The 17,811-nt window shown below is 35.1% G+C and overlaps 2 protein-coding genes across 2 annotated transcripts; both read right to left on the bottom strand.

Annotated features, from left to right (window-relative positions):
• Window positions 1-11,627: 11,627 nt before the first annotated feature.
• LOC145055069 (uncharacterized) lies at window positions 11,628-12,656 on the bottom strand. The gene has a single exon (XM_079003356.1). The coding sequence runs from the start codon at window positions 12,654-12,656 to the stop codon at window positions 11,628-11,630; it is 1,029 nt and encodes a 342-aa protein (XP_078859482.1).
• A 666-nt stretch (window positions 12,657-13,322) lies between these two features.
• Window positions 13,323-14,085, bottom strand: LOC145088760 (root allergen protein-like). Its single transcript, XM_079027165.1, has 2 exons — window positions 13,871-14,085; window positions 13,323-13,768 (listed from the first exon to the last, which is right to left on the bottom strand). Exons 1-2 carry the CDS (start codon window positions 14,049-14,051, stop codon window positions 13,473-13,475), a joined length of 477 nt encoding a protein of 158 aa, XP_078883291.1. The 5' UTR covers window positions 14,052-14,085; the 3' UTR covers window positions 13,323-13,472.
• Window positions 14,086-17,811: the final 3,726 nt, after the last annotated feature.

The raw sequence follows: 17,811 nt of genomic DNA, 5'->3' as shown, positions 1-17,811 counted from the left end.
TTTAGTGGTGCATCATGATGCATGGCACATCATTGATGCTCCATCACAAATCTGTCACTAAAAAGGGTGTCATAAATCCCTCACTAAAAGGGTTACACAAACATATTTACATTAAGCGTACAATTAATTATAAGGAATTTGTGACGAATTTCCAGTGGATACGTGACAGATTTCCGACGGATTTGTGATGGATTGTGACAGATTTGTGCCGGACTAACTTTTGCACTTGACGGTAAAATTTGAGGAGTTGCTCGGGACACCAAGTAGGTCCTTATCCCGATATTCTAAGGATGCGAAGGAAGTATAATTTGAGTATTATTCTGATTAGAACTGTAGATTAAATAGATTTAATAAACCTAATGGTTTTTCATATATTCCAAAAATGAAGGAACACTACTAGAAAAAGGTTAATAGAGTACGGTTGAAATTGTAAATATAGTACGTACATAGAGGGCGTATTAGTAGAGGGGTGTATTAGATTACATGCATAATAGAGTACGGCTATTTGACCGTATTATATTATCCTATCTACTTTTTACAACCATCACATACAATCATCGCATACAATCATCTAATACACCATATATATACACATCTAATACACCAATACACAACCGTACTTGATGTCTATGCCATATATACACATCTAATACACCAATAAACACATTTAATACACCAATAAATAACCGTACTTGATGTCTCACATCCCCTTTGCATTCCGGAGCCTTATTAAACAGACAATTCCACTCTAATTCCACTCCAGCCTTATTAAACAGCCAATTCCAGTCCATGGATGTTGTGGAACACATGGATCACCATTCCAACTGAAATAAACTTTTCAATTTCTGCAAAGCTACTATATGATTACCATGTGAATTGTAACCGAAGGATCAATCTCTACAAAATACAAACCTACTATATGATTCCATTCCAACCATAAGAAGTGGGACATCACTGATCATGTTTTCATTTTCAGAAATAGAAAAAAAAATTACAATGAACTTAGTTCATTAAACAGAAAAAAATTTGTTAATGTCACATCTCTAACCTCTCTTTCCCCTTTGTCACCTCTAACCTCTCTTTCCCCTTTGTGGTTGATTCATTGTATGCCTACAAAAATTAACAAGAAAACTTAGGATTCAAAATCTCAAATAACTTTTAACGAAGAAAACTCAAATTATAGGACCTTCCTGCCATGAACAACTTCATCTATAGCAATGCAAGAGTGAAAACTTCTCCAGAACATAAAAAATATGAGCAAATACAACATGAAATACAATTTGTGTACCTTACCAAAAGGCTTCACTTTATCACCAAAAGTTCTCATCCATGTTTTAACACGTTACTCCAATTCCTCACTAGAAAATGGTTTTTTGTCCTTCCAAATGTTCTACAAACAAATTAAGATAAAAAATTTGTTATTTAACAAAGGTGAGCCTTTATTACAATAAACAAAAATGAAAAAAAATATATATCTAACAATTAGAAATAGTAAAACATAATAATATTATAAATAAGAATAAACTCAAACATACCTCAAATTCTTCCGTGGATTTTAGAACAAGGAAATTTTTCCTCATTGCTTTGTCAAGGTACAGGTATTTTTTTACTGGATTGACACCATTGTCCCACAACTTAAGAAGCTCCGACTTGTAGGCCTTCCAATGCGTGTTGCAATCTCTAAGTACTTGTGCTTTATGATCATCATCTCGTATATGCCAATAATTCTGCTTTTTTAAATAAAAAATGAAGATAACAACTTTTAGGTATATGATATGATACAACTTGTATGATAGAAGAGAATAACATGGCAGGAAATTGTGATTGCTAGTATTAAATGATATCAAAAGTGTGATGAATTGAGTTTTACCTTTATGTTTAACCACAATTGATCTTTGTCACATTGATCCACTAAATCCCAACTATCTATGAGGATAGAAATCATCTTCCTCGTAGTCACTCCACGATAACCGGTGAACTTAAAGCGGTTAGGTCCAATAGCTCTACCAAAGTGATCGAACTCAACTGTTAAATTTGATAGATATTCTTTGGAGTGATCTCTGATTAATGTCACACTTCTCTTTTTCTTTTCTGGACGTTCCATTTTATTCCTACAAAAGCATAAACACTCGTATAATTAATTCTAAGAGTCTCGAACACCAAAAAAATCCAAAATTTTATATAAAATTGAAGATACCCAAGGTAAGTTTATACCTGGCTTCAAGATGTTTCGTTTTGGGTTTACCAACACTTCTTTTTCTGGTTTTTCTTTCTACCATACAGATCCTCCTGCTCTTGGTTGTTTTCACTAGTACCTCATCCATATGTAATGGAAAATTTCCGATGTATAACCTCAGACTTGGTTATAAGAAAATGACCATAAAAATGATGATAGAAAATGATGAGGGGAAAGATATGTTAAAGATTATGACTTAATCCAACTAATGAGAAGATTATGACACGTTTTCTATAGTAGATCAAAACATAAAAAAAATCATACCAAAAAAATGTGATAGAGACCTCGATGGTTATATAACATAAAAATAAGGACCAAAACTGTAAGAGAAAGCTTTTAAGGACCAAGATAGCTACCATTGGCACTCTCAAAAGAAACATGATGCAATTTATAATCAAATACAGCAAAAAAGAATTACATTTGATGGAAAAAAAAACAAATCTGATGCAATTTATATTCAGCCCCTATTGATGGGTACTGCAAGAATGGTCAAATAAACGCAGTTGTCCGCATGGCAAATTTGTGTGAGGTTTTTGGGCGTACGGTAAGATTTTTGAATGCTATAAATGTAGGAAAGACAACTAATTTTATATAATATTTGTGTGAGGTTTAGGCTCCCATCAATTCAACCCATTTTTTTTTATCTATTTTGACAGGTTAATGGTGTAGCACAATTGCACAGTGACATCTTAAAGGCAGAGTTATTTGTAGATTATGTGTCAATATGACCAAACAAGAAATTTGGGCATTACTCCTAGACGTTGGCTCAGATTTTGTAGTCTTGAACTTAATCAGATCATAACAAAATGGTTAAAAACAGACAAGTAAAACGCATTAATTCCATCTGCAGAAAATAGGTATCTAGTAACTACTTGTGGGTCTGCAGGAGGTACAAGTAACTAGTTTAAGTGAAATTAGATTATCTCACAACCTGCTCTTCCCTAAGCTTAATCTTTAACCCTAACCAAAAAATTTCAAATAAGAAACTAAGGTTTTTGGAGATGTGTTGATTTTCACCATGAATGGTGATTTCAAACCTTGTAGATTAAAGAGATAAAAGTATGGAAGCAAAACCACCTACCTTTTGGACTTAATCTAGGATAACTTGAAGAAGGTTTGAAGTTTTATGATGCTATGGATGGTTTTCCACCAAAGAGGTTAGAGAGAATGAACAAAATAAGATGTTGCCAAACTTCTAATTCCCTTTCATTTACTTTCATTCCTTGTAACGTGTTTATATGCATTGACATCTGTTTGAGAGTGCATTAAAACTGTCATATCCTTTTACAAGTTTTCAAACACACCCTGGCTTGGACTAAATCAAATATTACACTCTTGTCATTGCATGCATAGTACACTCTTTTGAAAGGGTATCTAATATTCTAATGTGTTTATATTTACAATAATTATGTAGATTTATAAAGAAAATGTTGCAAGTAGAATAATTTCAGCAATCAACTATATCCTTTGCAAAATGTAGCTTAAGTTCAACCTTGAACAATTTCAAATTTCCTTATTCAATTTCAAGCCTTCATACAAAAAGCTAATTTCACAGCAAATAGTGATTCTGTGTCACATAAGTGGCAAAATTGTGGTAACCTTGAAATCAGTTAACAGCTGATCAACTAACTCGATTGGAATAGAATTAGAAAGTTTGGCAACCAAGAACTGAATCATTAATAATAGATGAAGTAGTTTTATATTTATATCCAACAACTTAGCATAATGGGATTTACAGAATAACTATAGCACTACTGGTGTATACAGCTCCTCTTATACCAGGAAGTGAGGTGTCACAGCATATAAGTACAGCCGGAATGGAAGCTAATGGGACAAGTAATATGAAATTTGCACTCAATGGATGCCTGATTATAGGAACATTAGATGGGGCTAATGTTGAAATCAGGAAGGAAGTTGGAGAGGACAATTTTTTTTCTTTTTGGAGCAACAGCAGATGAAGTTCAAAACAGAGTCGATGATGCTTTCTAGGGTTATCAACCAGAAATATGAAGTAATATGTCGTACACAGAGAAGACATTGTCATAAACACAACATTAATCAACGAATAAATCAACTACACCCAAAGCCCGAGCGTACCTTTAAACAACGTGAAAGAAGGAGGCAGAAGCGACTGTAGGCCAGAGTAGGAGACTTCGTCTGTCTCGTCGACCGGAACCCGGAGGCGGAGGCGTCGTCAATCGGAGGCGGAGGCTTCGTTGGCCAGAGGCGGATGCGTCGTCGGCCGAAGGCTAAGGTTTCGTATAAACAACTCTAAGTAATAGAGCTGGAGAATTTTATTTGTCGTGGAAGAAAGTCAAAATCTCTATTTCTTACGTACCTGCGAACATCCGTCTAAGTTTTAAAATAAATGTAATGAACAACTTTATTATTTAATTTTTTATTTCAAGTATTTTTACTCATAACAATCTCCTATTATATATATATATATATATGTATATATATATATATATATATATATATATATATATATTAATTACCAAATTGGTTTGTGAGGAGGTTTACTATTCATTCCATGTAAGCAAAAATGGAGCATTTCTTTGGGTGCTTTTCTAAGTCTTCATACTTTCAATTATTTTTCATTTTCCTCCTTTTATTTTTATTTATTTTTATATTTTATACCCCTAAACTAATTTTGATATAACAATTTTTATCCTAATAATTTTAAGCATTTCTTTAGGTGCTTTTCTAAGTCTTTATACTCAATTCTTTTTCATTTTCCTCTGTTTACTTTTACTTGTTTTTATATTTTGTATCCCTAAACTAATTTTGATGTAACAATTTGTATCCTAATAATTTTAAAATTTATATATATATATATATATATATATATATATATATATATATTTATATTCTTTCCCCTTAATTAATTTTTATTTAATAGTTTTCCATCCTTATTATTTTAAAGTTAAATTATCAATATTTTATACATTACAATTTGGTCTCTTATTATATTTTAAAGTTACATTTTACCCCTTTATATAATTTTTTAATAATCATTTTTTATTAAATTTTTAATGATACACTTTCAAGTCAACTGATTGTATCCATATTTTATTTTGATATTTTTGTGTTCCACTTTATATGATTTAATCATCTCCGTGATATATATGATGTCAAACTGAGTTTTTTAACAAACCGGAGCTTCCGCAGCAACGCACGGACGGTCCAAACCCTAGTTGAATTTAATTGCCTCATGGTATTTTCTTCCCTCGACATGGAATATATCAAAGCATTAGTATAGTAACATGACTTGGATAAGATTAAATACGAAATTTTAGTGTTTTTTTTTCTAACAGTAGTCCCTGTGATTTCTTTTCTTCATTCAACAAACTATTTTTTTTATCTTGAAAACCGATAAAAAACCTAAAATAATTAAAAAAAAATCACTTGTGTTACCCTACAATTCTTCTTACATGAAACAAATCATAAAAAATAAAAATTAGGATGAAAATACAAAAAAGGATAAAATACAAAAAATAGTCAAGTGGCTGAATCAATAAACTGAACAAGAACTGCTACAATTATTATTATTAAAAATTGAGGGGTAATATTGACCTTTTGGCACAGTTAGTCTACAAAACTGCAGCTTTCTGAAGGATGAGGGCAAAATGGGAATTCGATTATTGTTTGAACTGGTTGCCCAAACCTTGGGTCATTCCTAAGCTCTGTCCAAGATCACCCATTCGTGCTTTCATGGCCTATAAAGGGGCAAAATGGTCAAATTAAAATATATTACCCCAAGGGTAAAATTGTACTTTTATATCATCATACAAACCTGGACACTTTTTTGATGCACATCTCTATATGCTTCTGTTATGTACCTCTCTTTTGTTATGTACCTCTCTTTTCTTTTCTATGACAGGAATGGAATCAGTCATTCCATTCGCCTATCAATTCCATTCCTTTGTGAATAATGGTTTTGTGAATAATCACATTTTGTGTTTCTAGACAATGCAAATGGATTCCACTCAGCAGTGTTAATTTTAATTTTCTAGTCATTTGATTTTCAAGTTTTTACATTTACAATATAAGCTTTTTATACTTTATGCATTCAATTGTTTAATTATTTAAGTCACCAATCATAAAATAAATAAATAAATAAATGAAAAATAAAAAATAAAAAACATCTGACTTTCCATTTGTTGACTTTTTGACCAACTTTGACAGAGCCCAATATCAAAATGAAGACCGAAGAGGAGTATGTTGAAATTTCTATAGCCCTTGCTTGTTGTTTCTTTATGTATAGATAACAACATCTAACAGAAGCAAATAACACAACACATATAATAAGCAAAGCAATTAACACATCTATCTAACAACTGCAAAGCCAATTACTGTTTGAGAAAAGAATTGTTATCCCAACAGTTTGTGATGCTTAACTACTCCATGACTCAAAATTCTATCAACAATTACTATAAGAATTTTTTGAGACTGCTGAACAGGAATCCTTAGAGGAAGATATGCCAAAATGACCATATTGTCCTTTTTAATTCTCTAATCCTTCTTTGATGTACCTGAAAGAAAGTGAGCAAACCAAACCATGAATGAAAGGGCATTTTGGTCATTTGATCAACACTCAACTCAAGACATTTTTAATGAATCCATTAGTGGCATCACACTAGGAAAACTTTGCATCTCCATCAAAGCCAAAACGCTTCCTTGTCCTTCGTGAACAATTGTAGTTCCTTTGTATTTGTATTTCTGCTCTTGTTTTTCTGTTGCAAAAACAGAAATCAAATCTCTTACCTTTAAATTTGAACCACTACCTGTGTTTGTCTAATGCAAAAATAGAAATCAAAGCTCTTACCCTTTAAATTTGAACCGCAGATCCGGTGGTGGGATTTTCAGGTTGGTTGAATTATTGGAGGTGCGAGGCGAGGCGAGGCGAGGTCAGATGGTGTTGCGACAAGGGAGATGGAGATGAAGGACCGATTAGTGTGGGAGGAGGAAGCTAAGTATGTGAGGAGGAGGAGGCATATTCAATTTAGGTATTAACCGTATTCAATTTACGTATTAGCCGTACTTAATCAAAATGGGGGCGTATTTTTAGTTATTTGATTTTGTTTCTAGTACATCTCATTAACCGTATTAGATGCTGTAATTAACCATATTAGATGCTGCAATTGTGTGTATTATATTTATTTATCCCTTTATAATACGGGTTTTTTTACATACGTATTAGATGGGGGTGTACTCTATAGCCAATTTTCCAGTAGTGGAACATCAAAATGTCGATACTCTCTAAACCAAGAGTTTGATGGTGTTTCTAGAAGCAAATGATGTATAGATTTTTAGTCTGAATAACAAAACGAATTTGTTTAGCCTTTTTAAGTGCCACTTAACATATAGACTAACAAAATTTGTTAATCAATATTTTGGGATTCTCTCTTGGATATATCTAACTGAAGCACTCTTGTCGAGACTCTCACACATGACAAATAGGTCAAATCTTATTATTTCTGGTTGAATGACAGATAAAAGGTCAAAATTATCATTTATAGAAGTATATAAGACACAGGTTCTTGGAAGTACGAGAAAACAAATCTCATAACGTTCAATTCTTCTTCTTGGTTAAATCCATCCATTTCTTTCAACTTTGGTATAATCTTAATTGACTTACGAAAACTCTTCAGTAGTCACAAAAGATGTAAGAAAAAAGCTGCAAAACAGAAAATATCTCATTTACTTGAAATTTTTGGCGTAATTCAGGAATTAGGCCTCAGGGGCATTTTGGAAATTTTTATGGAAACTTTCCTTTTAAGCATTATTTGTGTTAGTTTAGGATACCATCTGTTATAGTATAAATAAGGGTATTGTTTTATGTTTATTTAATCAAGTAGTTGAAGAAAAGGTAATCAGAGAGACAATATTACATGAATCTCTGTAAAGCTCTCTGTATAATACAATAGGCAAAAACATACAATTACAATAAATAGCAAAGGAATAAGTTAAATAAGGCCACAAAACAATCAATCCCTAAGATGGAGGCGGTGACAGGGAAAGATAAAAAAGGAAACAATATGACTAATTTCAATACTCCCTCTCAAGTTGGAGCATGGAGATTAGTAATGCCCAACTTGTTAAGCAAAAAACTGAGTTGTTGTCCTCCAAGAGCTTTTGTAAGTAAATCAGCTATTTGCAGGTGAGACTTGATGTAAGTAGGTGAAATTTCCTTGGACTCGACCCGTTCCCGTACGAAATAACAATCCATTTCTACGTGTTTGGTTCGTTCATGGAAAACGGGGTTGTTGGCTATGTGACGAGCAGCGTTATTATCACATAACACAATTGTAGGTCCGTCTTGAGGAGCATCCAGTTCAGTAAGAAGCCACCTAAACCATAGAACTTCACTAACTGTTGTAGCCATGGCACGATATTCCGCTTCTGCCGAGGACCGAGAGACGACAGACTGTTTCTTCGATTTCCAAGAGACCGGAGCTCCACCAAGCATAAGGAGATAGCCAGTCCTAGAGCGTCTCGTAAACGGGCAACCTATCCAATCTGAATCACAATATGTGATGAGCTGAGTACCACCTTCTTTTGGTAACAAAATCCCTTGCCCCAAGGTGGTCTTGAGGTAACGCACAACACGAAGTGCAGCATCGAGATGGGGCTGTCTTGGGTCAGCCACGAATTTACTTAACAAGTTAACGAAGTATGCAATATCGGGTCGTGTGGCCTGTAAGTACAACAGACGACCAATAAGGCGCCGATACTGACCCGCGTCTACTCGTTCTTCAGCATCACTTTTGTCTAATTTTAGGCCTTGTTCCATAGGAAAAGCGCTAGGTTTCCATCCTTCCAGACCCATATCTCGAAGTATGTCCAATGTGTATTTTCTTTGGCTGAGTACAATGCCGTCTTTTGCTCGAACCACCTCGATGCCAAGAAAGTATTTCAAGCTACCAAGGTCTTTAATGGTGAATCGACGATTTAATTCAGTTTTGGTTGCTTGTATTTTACTCATGTTGTTACCGACAATGATAACGTCATCGACATATATAAGAGCTGCCACATGAACTATGTCGGTTTTATATATGAACAATGAAGGATCTGCGATAGATTGCGTGTAGCCCATTTCAACCAAGGCCTTTGTGAACTTGTGATACCAATTTCGAGAGGCTTGTTTGAGTCCGTAAATGGACTTTCGTAGGCGACAAACACGAGTTTCTTTTTCACTTGTGAAGCCTTGAGGAATCTTCATGTACACTTCTTCTTCAAGATCCCCATGTAGAAATGCGTTGTTAACATCGAGCTGGTGTGTGATCCAGTCTCTTTTTACAGCCAAGGTCAACAGTGTCCTGATAGTTGCCAATTTTGCAACCGGAGCGAACGTGTCGTGATAATCCACCCCCTCTTGTTGGGTGAACCCTTTTGCAACGAGTCGTGCCTTGTATCTTTCGACATCACCATTTGGTTTGTATTTGATTTTATAAACCCATTTGGAATCAATGGCCTTCTTTCTTTCAGGTAGCTCTTCAAGGGTCCATGTACCGTTTTGTTGCAATGCTCTTATCTCTTTCTTCATGGCGTCTTGCCATCTAACATCCTGTGAAGCTTGTTGAAAATTCTTTGGCTCATCGTGAGAGTCGATGGCAGAAAGAAACGCCAAGTGATTAGCACTGAAATTTTTATATGAAATATAATGAGCTAAGGGATGTACCGTGGAGGAGGCTTGATCGTGAGACGGGTTTGCATGGTCTATCGAAGGTGGAAGCTTCACTGCATAGTCCTTCAAATGTGATGGTTGTGACCGAATCCTTGTGGGTCGAGTGGGCTCCACTGGTGCCTGGAACTCACTTGTATTTTCGTGATGTCTAGGAGGGTCATCGTCGCTGATAGCATGAGTATTTTCATGCATATCATTTTCATGCAGGTTCTCATCATCTTGTGGGCCCAAGTCGTTATTTTGAGTAGATAAATCTTCATGCACGTAAGGTTGCTCATCAGTGGGTGTATCTCCCTCTTTCGACCAATCAGGTGTGTCTCCCTTTTTCAACCAATCTTCAAATTCTTTTCCATTCTCTTCATGTTCACTAGTCTTGGAGGTCTCATGGCGGTCAATCTGACTGTTTAGATTATCTCCTGAGAAGGGAAAAAACTCTTCTACAAACTTCACATGCCTGGAAATAACTATTTTCTTTTGTTCAAGATCATAAATTCGGTACCCCTTTGTGCCATAAGGATATCCAAGGAAGACCCCTCGTCGTCCTCTTGGTTCAAACTTGTCCCCCTTCGTGTCGTTGTTCCAATGGTAAGTGAGACAACCGAACACCCTCATGTGATCATATTGTGGGTGTTTTCCCAATAGAACCTCGTAGGGCGTTTTGTTGTTTAAGGTTTTAGATGGAATGCGATTAATAATGTATGCAGCCGTCAAAATACATTCTCCCCAAAATTTTATGGGAAGATTTGCCTCAAACCGAATAGCCCGAGCCATTTCAAGAAGATGCCTATGCTTCCGTTCCACAACCCCATTTTGTTGTGGGGTGTGGGGACACGTGGTCTCTAAAATAATGCCTTGTTTTTCATAGAAAACTCTCATCTGATTAGATGTAAACTCACATCCATTATCACACCTAAAACGTTTGATTTTCTTTCCGAATTGCCTCTCAACCATGTTATGAAAACTTATTAAACACGTGCTGGCCTCACTTTTCTGTTTAATCAAGTATACCCAAATGGATCTACTGTAATCATCAACCAAGGTAAGAAAATAATTTGCACGTGACAATGATGGTGTCCTATAACCTCCCCATATGTCACAGTGTATCATATCAAAATAGTCAATTGTCTTTATGGAACTCTTTGGAAAAGGTAGTTTTGCAAATTTTGCTCTATTACATGAGTCACAAACATTATTTTCGGAATCAAAATTGACGTTTCTAAAAAAGTTCACATGAGAAAATTTTACATTTGAGGAGTGCCCAAGTCTCTTGTGCCATGTGTTGGATGTTACTGCCATTGCCTTCCTTTCTCCTTTTAAAACTTTTATTCGATAGAGACCATTAATGCAATTACCCGTTCCAATCAAGCTCCTCGTTCTCAATCCCTGCATTACAAAGAAATCAGGAAAGAAGGTGATTGCACAATGCAAATCTCTTGTTAGACGTCTAACTGATAAAAGATTACATTTAAAGTTTGAAATAAATAAGGCCCCGTTTATTTTTATTCCTCCTTTAAGAAAAACCTCACCGTTCCCTTTTACGGGAACATTTATCCCGTTGGCAATAGTGACGGGAGTTTCATTTTCATTTGTGGTGATGTTTCCGAGCACCTCCCTTTGACAGATCATGTGCTCGGTTGCACCCGAGTCTATGACACCCCAATTATCATCAAACGTACCTGCCATGTTGGCCTGAGGAGTCTGCTATTCTGGGTTTCGCTCCTTGCAGTCACTAAAAAATTTCAAGAACATACCATATTGTTCATTACTCAGTCCAGGAACAGGGCTGGGTATGGAATCGGCGAAAGCTGCTTTTGGTTTGAAATTTTCTTTCTTTGTCTTTCCAGGCCACCAATCGGGATACCCGATTCGCTCAAAACATCCTTCCCGACTATGCCCACCTTTTCCACAATGTGTGCAGTTTTCTGTTTTGTTCGTTAAGCCCCCTTTTTCGTTTTTCTGCCACGATTTCTTCTGTGGCCGACTTTCTTTTCTGTTGACCTGTAAGGCAGCCATTTCTGTGGTTATCTTCTTCCCGGTTGTCACGTTTCTTTGATGTTCATCTTCAGCCACCATGTGATAAGAATTACTCAAACTTGGTGTAGGCTTCATTGCTAGTATTTGTGTACGGATGACAGCAAAGTCACTATCAAGACCCAGAAGAAACTCATACAGGCGCTCTTTCTCCCTTAATTCAACCAACTTCTTTCCCACCTCACACTTGCAACCATTACATGTACAACGTGGGGTGGGTAGGACAGTGTTTATTTCATCCCAGATTCTTCTCAGCCTCGTAAAATAAGCCGAAACTGTGACTCCATCTTGTCGAGTTGCATTGAGAATCTGCTTCAATTCATAGGCCCTCGGTGCACTTTCTTTTCCAAAACGTTCGTTCAAATCCTTCCAGATCTCGGCTGCTATATGTGCGTATTTCACGCTCGCACGTATTTCCTTTTCCATTGCAGTTGTGAACCACCCCTTGACCATAGCATCGCACCGCATCCATGCCATGTAATCTTTATCGGTGCTTTCTGGTTTCTCGATAGATCCATCGACGAACCCAATTTTGTTCTTGGCATACAAGAAATTTGTCATTTCTTGCACCCAGTCGTTGAAATTGTTGTCTGTCAGCCCTTCATTGACCTGCATTTGTCTTGGAAAATCTGACGGATGGAGATAGAGTGGTGAGTTCGGATCGATTTGATCATTGTTTTTCAACCCTCCTCCGGCCATTAGGGTTTTTGGGTGAGGATCTTAGTTTTGAACGGCCTGCTCTGATACCATGAAGAAAAGGTAATCAGAGAGACAATATTACATGAATCTCTGTAAAGCTCTCTGTATAATACAATAGGCAAAAACATACAATTACAATAAATAGCAAAGGAATAAGTTAAATAAGGCCACAAAACAATCAATCCCTAAGATGGAGGCGGTGACAGGGAAAGATAAAAAAGGAAACAATATGACTAATTTCAATAGTAGTCAGCAATAAAAGTATATTTTCCAGCAAGTATTTCACAGCTAGCGTTTTTTTCATTCTTCCCCTGTTTTGCCCTGTTCTCTTCTTCCTTCCTTCCTTTTCTGTTCAGTTTTCTTTTCTTAGGCAAAAAGGTTGCGTCAGGTATCATCAGGTAGATCTCTCGCGTGGCTTATCATAATGAATGTAACTCAAAGCAAAATGTCAAGCAGTTATCAACCACTGTTTCTCACCTCCCTCTCTACAGTCTCATAGATTTGCAACCATTTCAAAACTGGTGGTTATCTCAATAAAAATTCTCATTCACTAGAATGCAAATTGAATGGACTTTTGTGGTTTGCAACTATCATTTCTGCATGCATGATGGTAAAATTAATGCTCATAACATGCATATCACATCCTAGAAATTGTTTACATAGACATGTTTGCAAGGGATTCTTGATATATTTAAAAATCACATTACAAGAAAATAAAATATCAAACAAGCCGAGTACATATATAAAATATAACCGGACTAAAATCCGTTTTATTTTTACTGAACCAAGAACATGACACACCATATATAGCATTGATCAATAAGTTTGAGGATTTGCATGGATAAAACCCTCAATCGCGTTGAAAGTTTTTTTGAATCCTTCTTTTACCATATTGAGAGCTTCCTCTGGAAGCTGAGTTTCACCTTTACAATTATACACAACGGTAGGCTTGTATACACATCCTCCATCAGGTGAAGGTATAAACTTCACATGATGAGTCATCGAATCTAGTTGTCCCATCAAGATGTCTCCTTCAAAGATTGTGTATATAATACTGAAGTTGTTGCTATCTACAACGTCAAGTTTCAACTTTCCATTTGTAAATGGGACGCCTGTGTTATCCCACAGTAAATTGGATAAAGATAAACAAAATACAAGTCAAACATTAAAATAATTTCAAAGAGTACATAAAAATCTATTTAGATCTTACTAACCATCGCCAAAAGAGATGTCCCTGATAGTTCCAGCGCCTCCATCACCTTCGATGTCCACTAGGGTTTTGTATGTTTCTGGATCGACCTCTGGTGCAATGTTGTTAAAGTCGCGATAGGCATTGAAAAATTTGGAAGCTGGGAGGGAAGAAGCAATCTCGAACTCAGAAGTTATAACTGCCATGATATTAAATCACTCTTTAAATTGTTTTGAATTTTGCTTCTTTGAAATGTGGTATTTATAGAACTATGGGTTGCACATGGATGAATAATGGCTAATTATTTTAATTAATCGAAAGACAAACATGGGGTGGTTGCATTTTGCAAATCAGCATTTGTTTGGACATTCATGGTGGTGCATTATTTTAATTTATCAAATGACAAATATGAATTAGTTGCATTTTTGGAGTCGGCATCTATTTGGACATTTCGAGGTTCCATGGTGTACGATTTTCCACGTACATGTTACATAATGCGTTGTTACCATTTCTTATATTAAAAGTTGTATGATATTCAATCAAGTATATAAATTGATAAAATTAATTGATAGATGATATGTGAGAAAAAACAAAATTTATAATATTGAACATGGGATATTGATCACAAATCATTATTTGGTGTTCAACTTTGAGTATGTCTTATTCTCGACATATAAGAGATATATGTTACGATGTCATTACAATTTAATTTAACAAAATAAGCATATGAGTTTCATTCCTAACAAAACCCAAATTTTGTCTCCATTTTGCACATATTTCATTTTCAACTTACTCTTAGATTTTGGGAGGATGCTTGGTGTGGTGGAGTTGTGTTCAAATCTGAGTGTCACAGATTATATGCCCATTCTCTTCTCAAAGATGGTAAATTTTGTGATTTCTATCTATAGGTTGGAGTTTCTCTCCTGGGGTAGGCCTATTAGAGGTGGGGCTGAATCTATGCAATTAGATGATCTTTTATTTATTTTGTCATCGGTGTTGTCTGCTACCCCGGATAAGTGGTCTTGGGATCTTGATCCCAATCGGTGTTTCTCGGTTAAGTCGGCAAGGACACAAATTGACGATGCTACCCTTCCAGTCGGGGGAATTTGTACTAGATGGAATTCTTATGGGCCTTTAAAAGTTAATATACTTTTTTGGCGCATTTTACTACAAAGATTACCTCTTAGAATGCTTCTGGTGGAAAGAGGTATAGGGTTAGAATCGATTATCTGTCCTGTTTGTCAAAATGCTCAAGAGGATGTAGCTCATTTATTCTTTCATTGTGACTTGGCTTGTCAAATTTGGAGTAGAGTCGGTTTGTGGTTGGATTTGACGATTCCAAATTTTGTGGACCAGTCTCAATTTATTAATTGGATTGATACTTCGCTAGTGGCTAGTAGGGATCGAATGGTAGGTCCTGGAGGCGTTGTGCTCGACGATGCTTTGGGTTATCCGGTCCTATAGGAACATGGTTATTTTTTTGCCATTCTAAGTGCAAAAAACAATTTTTTTATAGTATTTTAAACTTATCTTTTCGTTGGTTTACCTATAGGAACCAGAAGGCTTCCAAGTACTTTCATCCTCATTTAACAACATAAACATATGAGTTTGGTTCCTAACAAAACCTAAATTTCGTCCTCATTTTGCACATCTTCCATTTTCAATCTTACTCTTAGATTTCCTTTAAAACTTTACATTCTCAAGTACTTTCATTCTAGCCTCACTTCTTCATCTACCTCATAATTCTTTTAAAGTTTAACTAAGTTTGCTTGTTATTTCTACATGATTTTTCAACAGTAATAATATAAACACTGTTTTTGTACTCGTAGATGAAGGATATGTTCGATAACAAATTTTTTAGAGCTTTTGGAATCTTTTAGTTCTTAGATTTAAAAAAAATTAAATAAAATAAATAAAAAAATAAAAAAATAAAACCTTACTTTTTTCGGATATACAAAACTAAAACTTTAAGTTTTAAACAAAAAAAAGCTCAATCAAATTTCATATCTAACATCCACCTACAACTAGTTTTGTGAAAACATACCCAACATCTGAGACATTCTATCTACCCTAATAAATAAAGATAATTTTGTCAAATGTCAACTTCTTATTGAATTTGACACATGTGATTTTCTTAGAATTTTAAAATTATTTTTTTTCCCCTTGTCATTTTTGTATTTTTTTCTATTTTATTCAACTTCCATCTATTAAATGCCACCTTATAGTAATTAATGTGAATTAAAGTATATAGTAAATCTTCCATTTATGAATTTATATTTCTATTTAATGAATTCCATTTGTGAATTTATATTAATTAGTTTTATTAGTATAGATTAATTAAGACAAATTACATAAATGGTCCTTGTGGTTTATTCTATTTATTGTATTTATTTTGAAAGTTTGCTCTAAAAAATACTTAATTTTTACACATTCATATTCAACATGATTTTTTTAAATATGATAATATTTTTTTATTAGTATAGATGAACTACAACTTATATTTAACTTTTTTAGTCAGGCCGTGTAATACACGGGTTTCACACCTAGTTAATTATACAAATAAAGTATACGGTTGCTTAAAAAGATAACTATTTGCATATGTCAAAGAGCCGGTTTATTGCAAGATTCAAATACACTTATTTTATGCTTATAAAACTATTACGAAGATCATAAATCACAATCACAATTCAAACAAACATTCATCCAACTACCACTTATTATCTAGTTTGTTTAGATAGTGTTTTTTTTAGTTTAATTTTATTTAATGTATTTAATATATAAAAACTTAACGAGTTTGATTATGTATGGTTGTTTTTTACTCGACGTTAACAAAATGTTTTAATAGATCAAGTATCCTTAGTATTAATTCATTTTATAATTATGGCCTTTCTTTTTTCCAGATCAGCCCAGCGTTATGTTCATTTCTTTTTATTCATTTTAGTTTAAAGTATTAACTTCGCTCTTTCCTATCTATCAAATATTTTATATTTTCATAATATGGGTTTCAGTATAGTGAATTATATTTCTATATGATTTCAGTGACTACTTATCTCAACAGTCTTATCATTAAAAAAGACGGTTGATATTTCTTTTGGATTTTATATAATATATGAAATTATATATATTTTTAAATATTTAAAGTTAGAGTTAAACGCGTCATGGTTCATGATTCTTGGGTTTTTAGCATACTAATAAAACCTTTTTAATTTTAATTTTATTTAGAATTTAGAATTATAATTTTCACAACAAGAAATATAACTTTTAGGTGAGCCACTATTAGGGACGACATCCGACAATTTGCGTCTTTGTCGTCGCTAAAGGTCCCCGTCGTCGCTAATAGCGTCGTCTCTAAAGGGTGGTACCGGCGATCCGTGTGAATGCCTCTGGATCAAGTTTTGGCCCTATGATTACATCTTGATCCGACAGATGGGGTTAACGAAAAAATTGGTGTGTGTTTTCCCTCCAACATGTCGCCGCTAATGGTTAAATCGGCGTCGGTAAAGGCGTCGCCCCTAAGAGGTGGCCTTTTTGTTCCCCTCCAGGTAGCAAATCGCAGATCAGTTACCACCTCCACTCCATTTCTGTCTCGTTCTTCCGGCGATTTCAACACTTTGCCGGCGACTGGAGACTCGTTTTGCATCTTCCATCGACTATTAACCACCGGTGCACCCCACTTCTTCAACTAGAGTGATTTCCAGCTCCTCACCGGCGTACCTGCTCCACCGACGATGTTCTGAGTTTCCGACGTACTTCTCCACCGATAAAGTTTGTTTTCCTTTCTGATTTCCACCGCTTTTTGTTTTTGTTTCCATTTTTTACTGCTTTTGGTGGTCTTAAAGAGATTTCCCCATTACAACCACCAAGCATCGCCACTACTGCCTGTGTTGTCTCTGGTGAATTCCAAACCGCCACTGCCGCCATCTCGACCATTTTCAGTTCAAGTTCTAGTTCTACAACCACAACCAC

This window comes from Lactuca serriola, chromosome 1 (assembly GCF_051521515.1).
Source record: "Lactuca serriola cultivar US96UC23 chromosome 1, Lser_US96UC23_V15, whole genome shotgun sequence".
Lineage (NCBI taxonomy): Eukaryota > Viridiplantae > Streptophyta > Magnoliopsida > Asterales > Asteraceae > Lactuca > Lactuca serriola.
This window is presented reverse-complemented; position numbering and strand designations above follow the sequence as displayed.

Bases quoted from the DNA above. Each gene is read 5' to 3' on its own strand.
- LOC145055069 (XM_079003356.1), bottom strand. From the start codon at position 12,656: ATGGCCGGAGGAGGGTTGAAAAACAATGATCAAATCGATCCGAACTCA.
- LOC145088760 (XM_079027165.1), bottom strand. From the start codon at position 14,051: ATGGCAGTTATAACTTCTGAGTTCGAGATTGCTTCTTCCCTCCCAGCT. The intron at 13,769-13,870 runs GTTAGTAAGATC...GGGATAACACAG, and splicing joins GGACATCTCTTTTGGCGATG to GCGTCCCATTTACAAATGGA.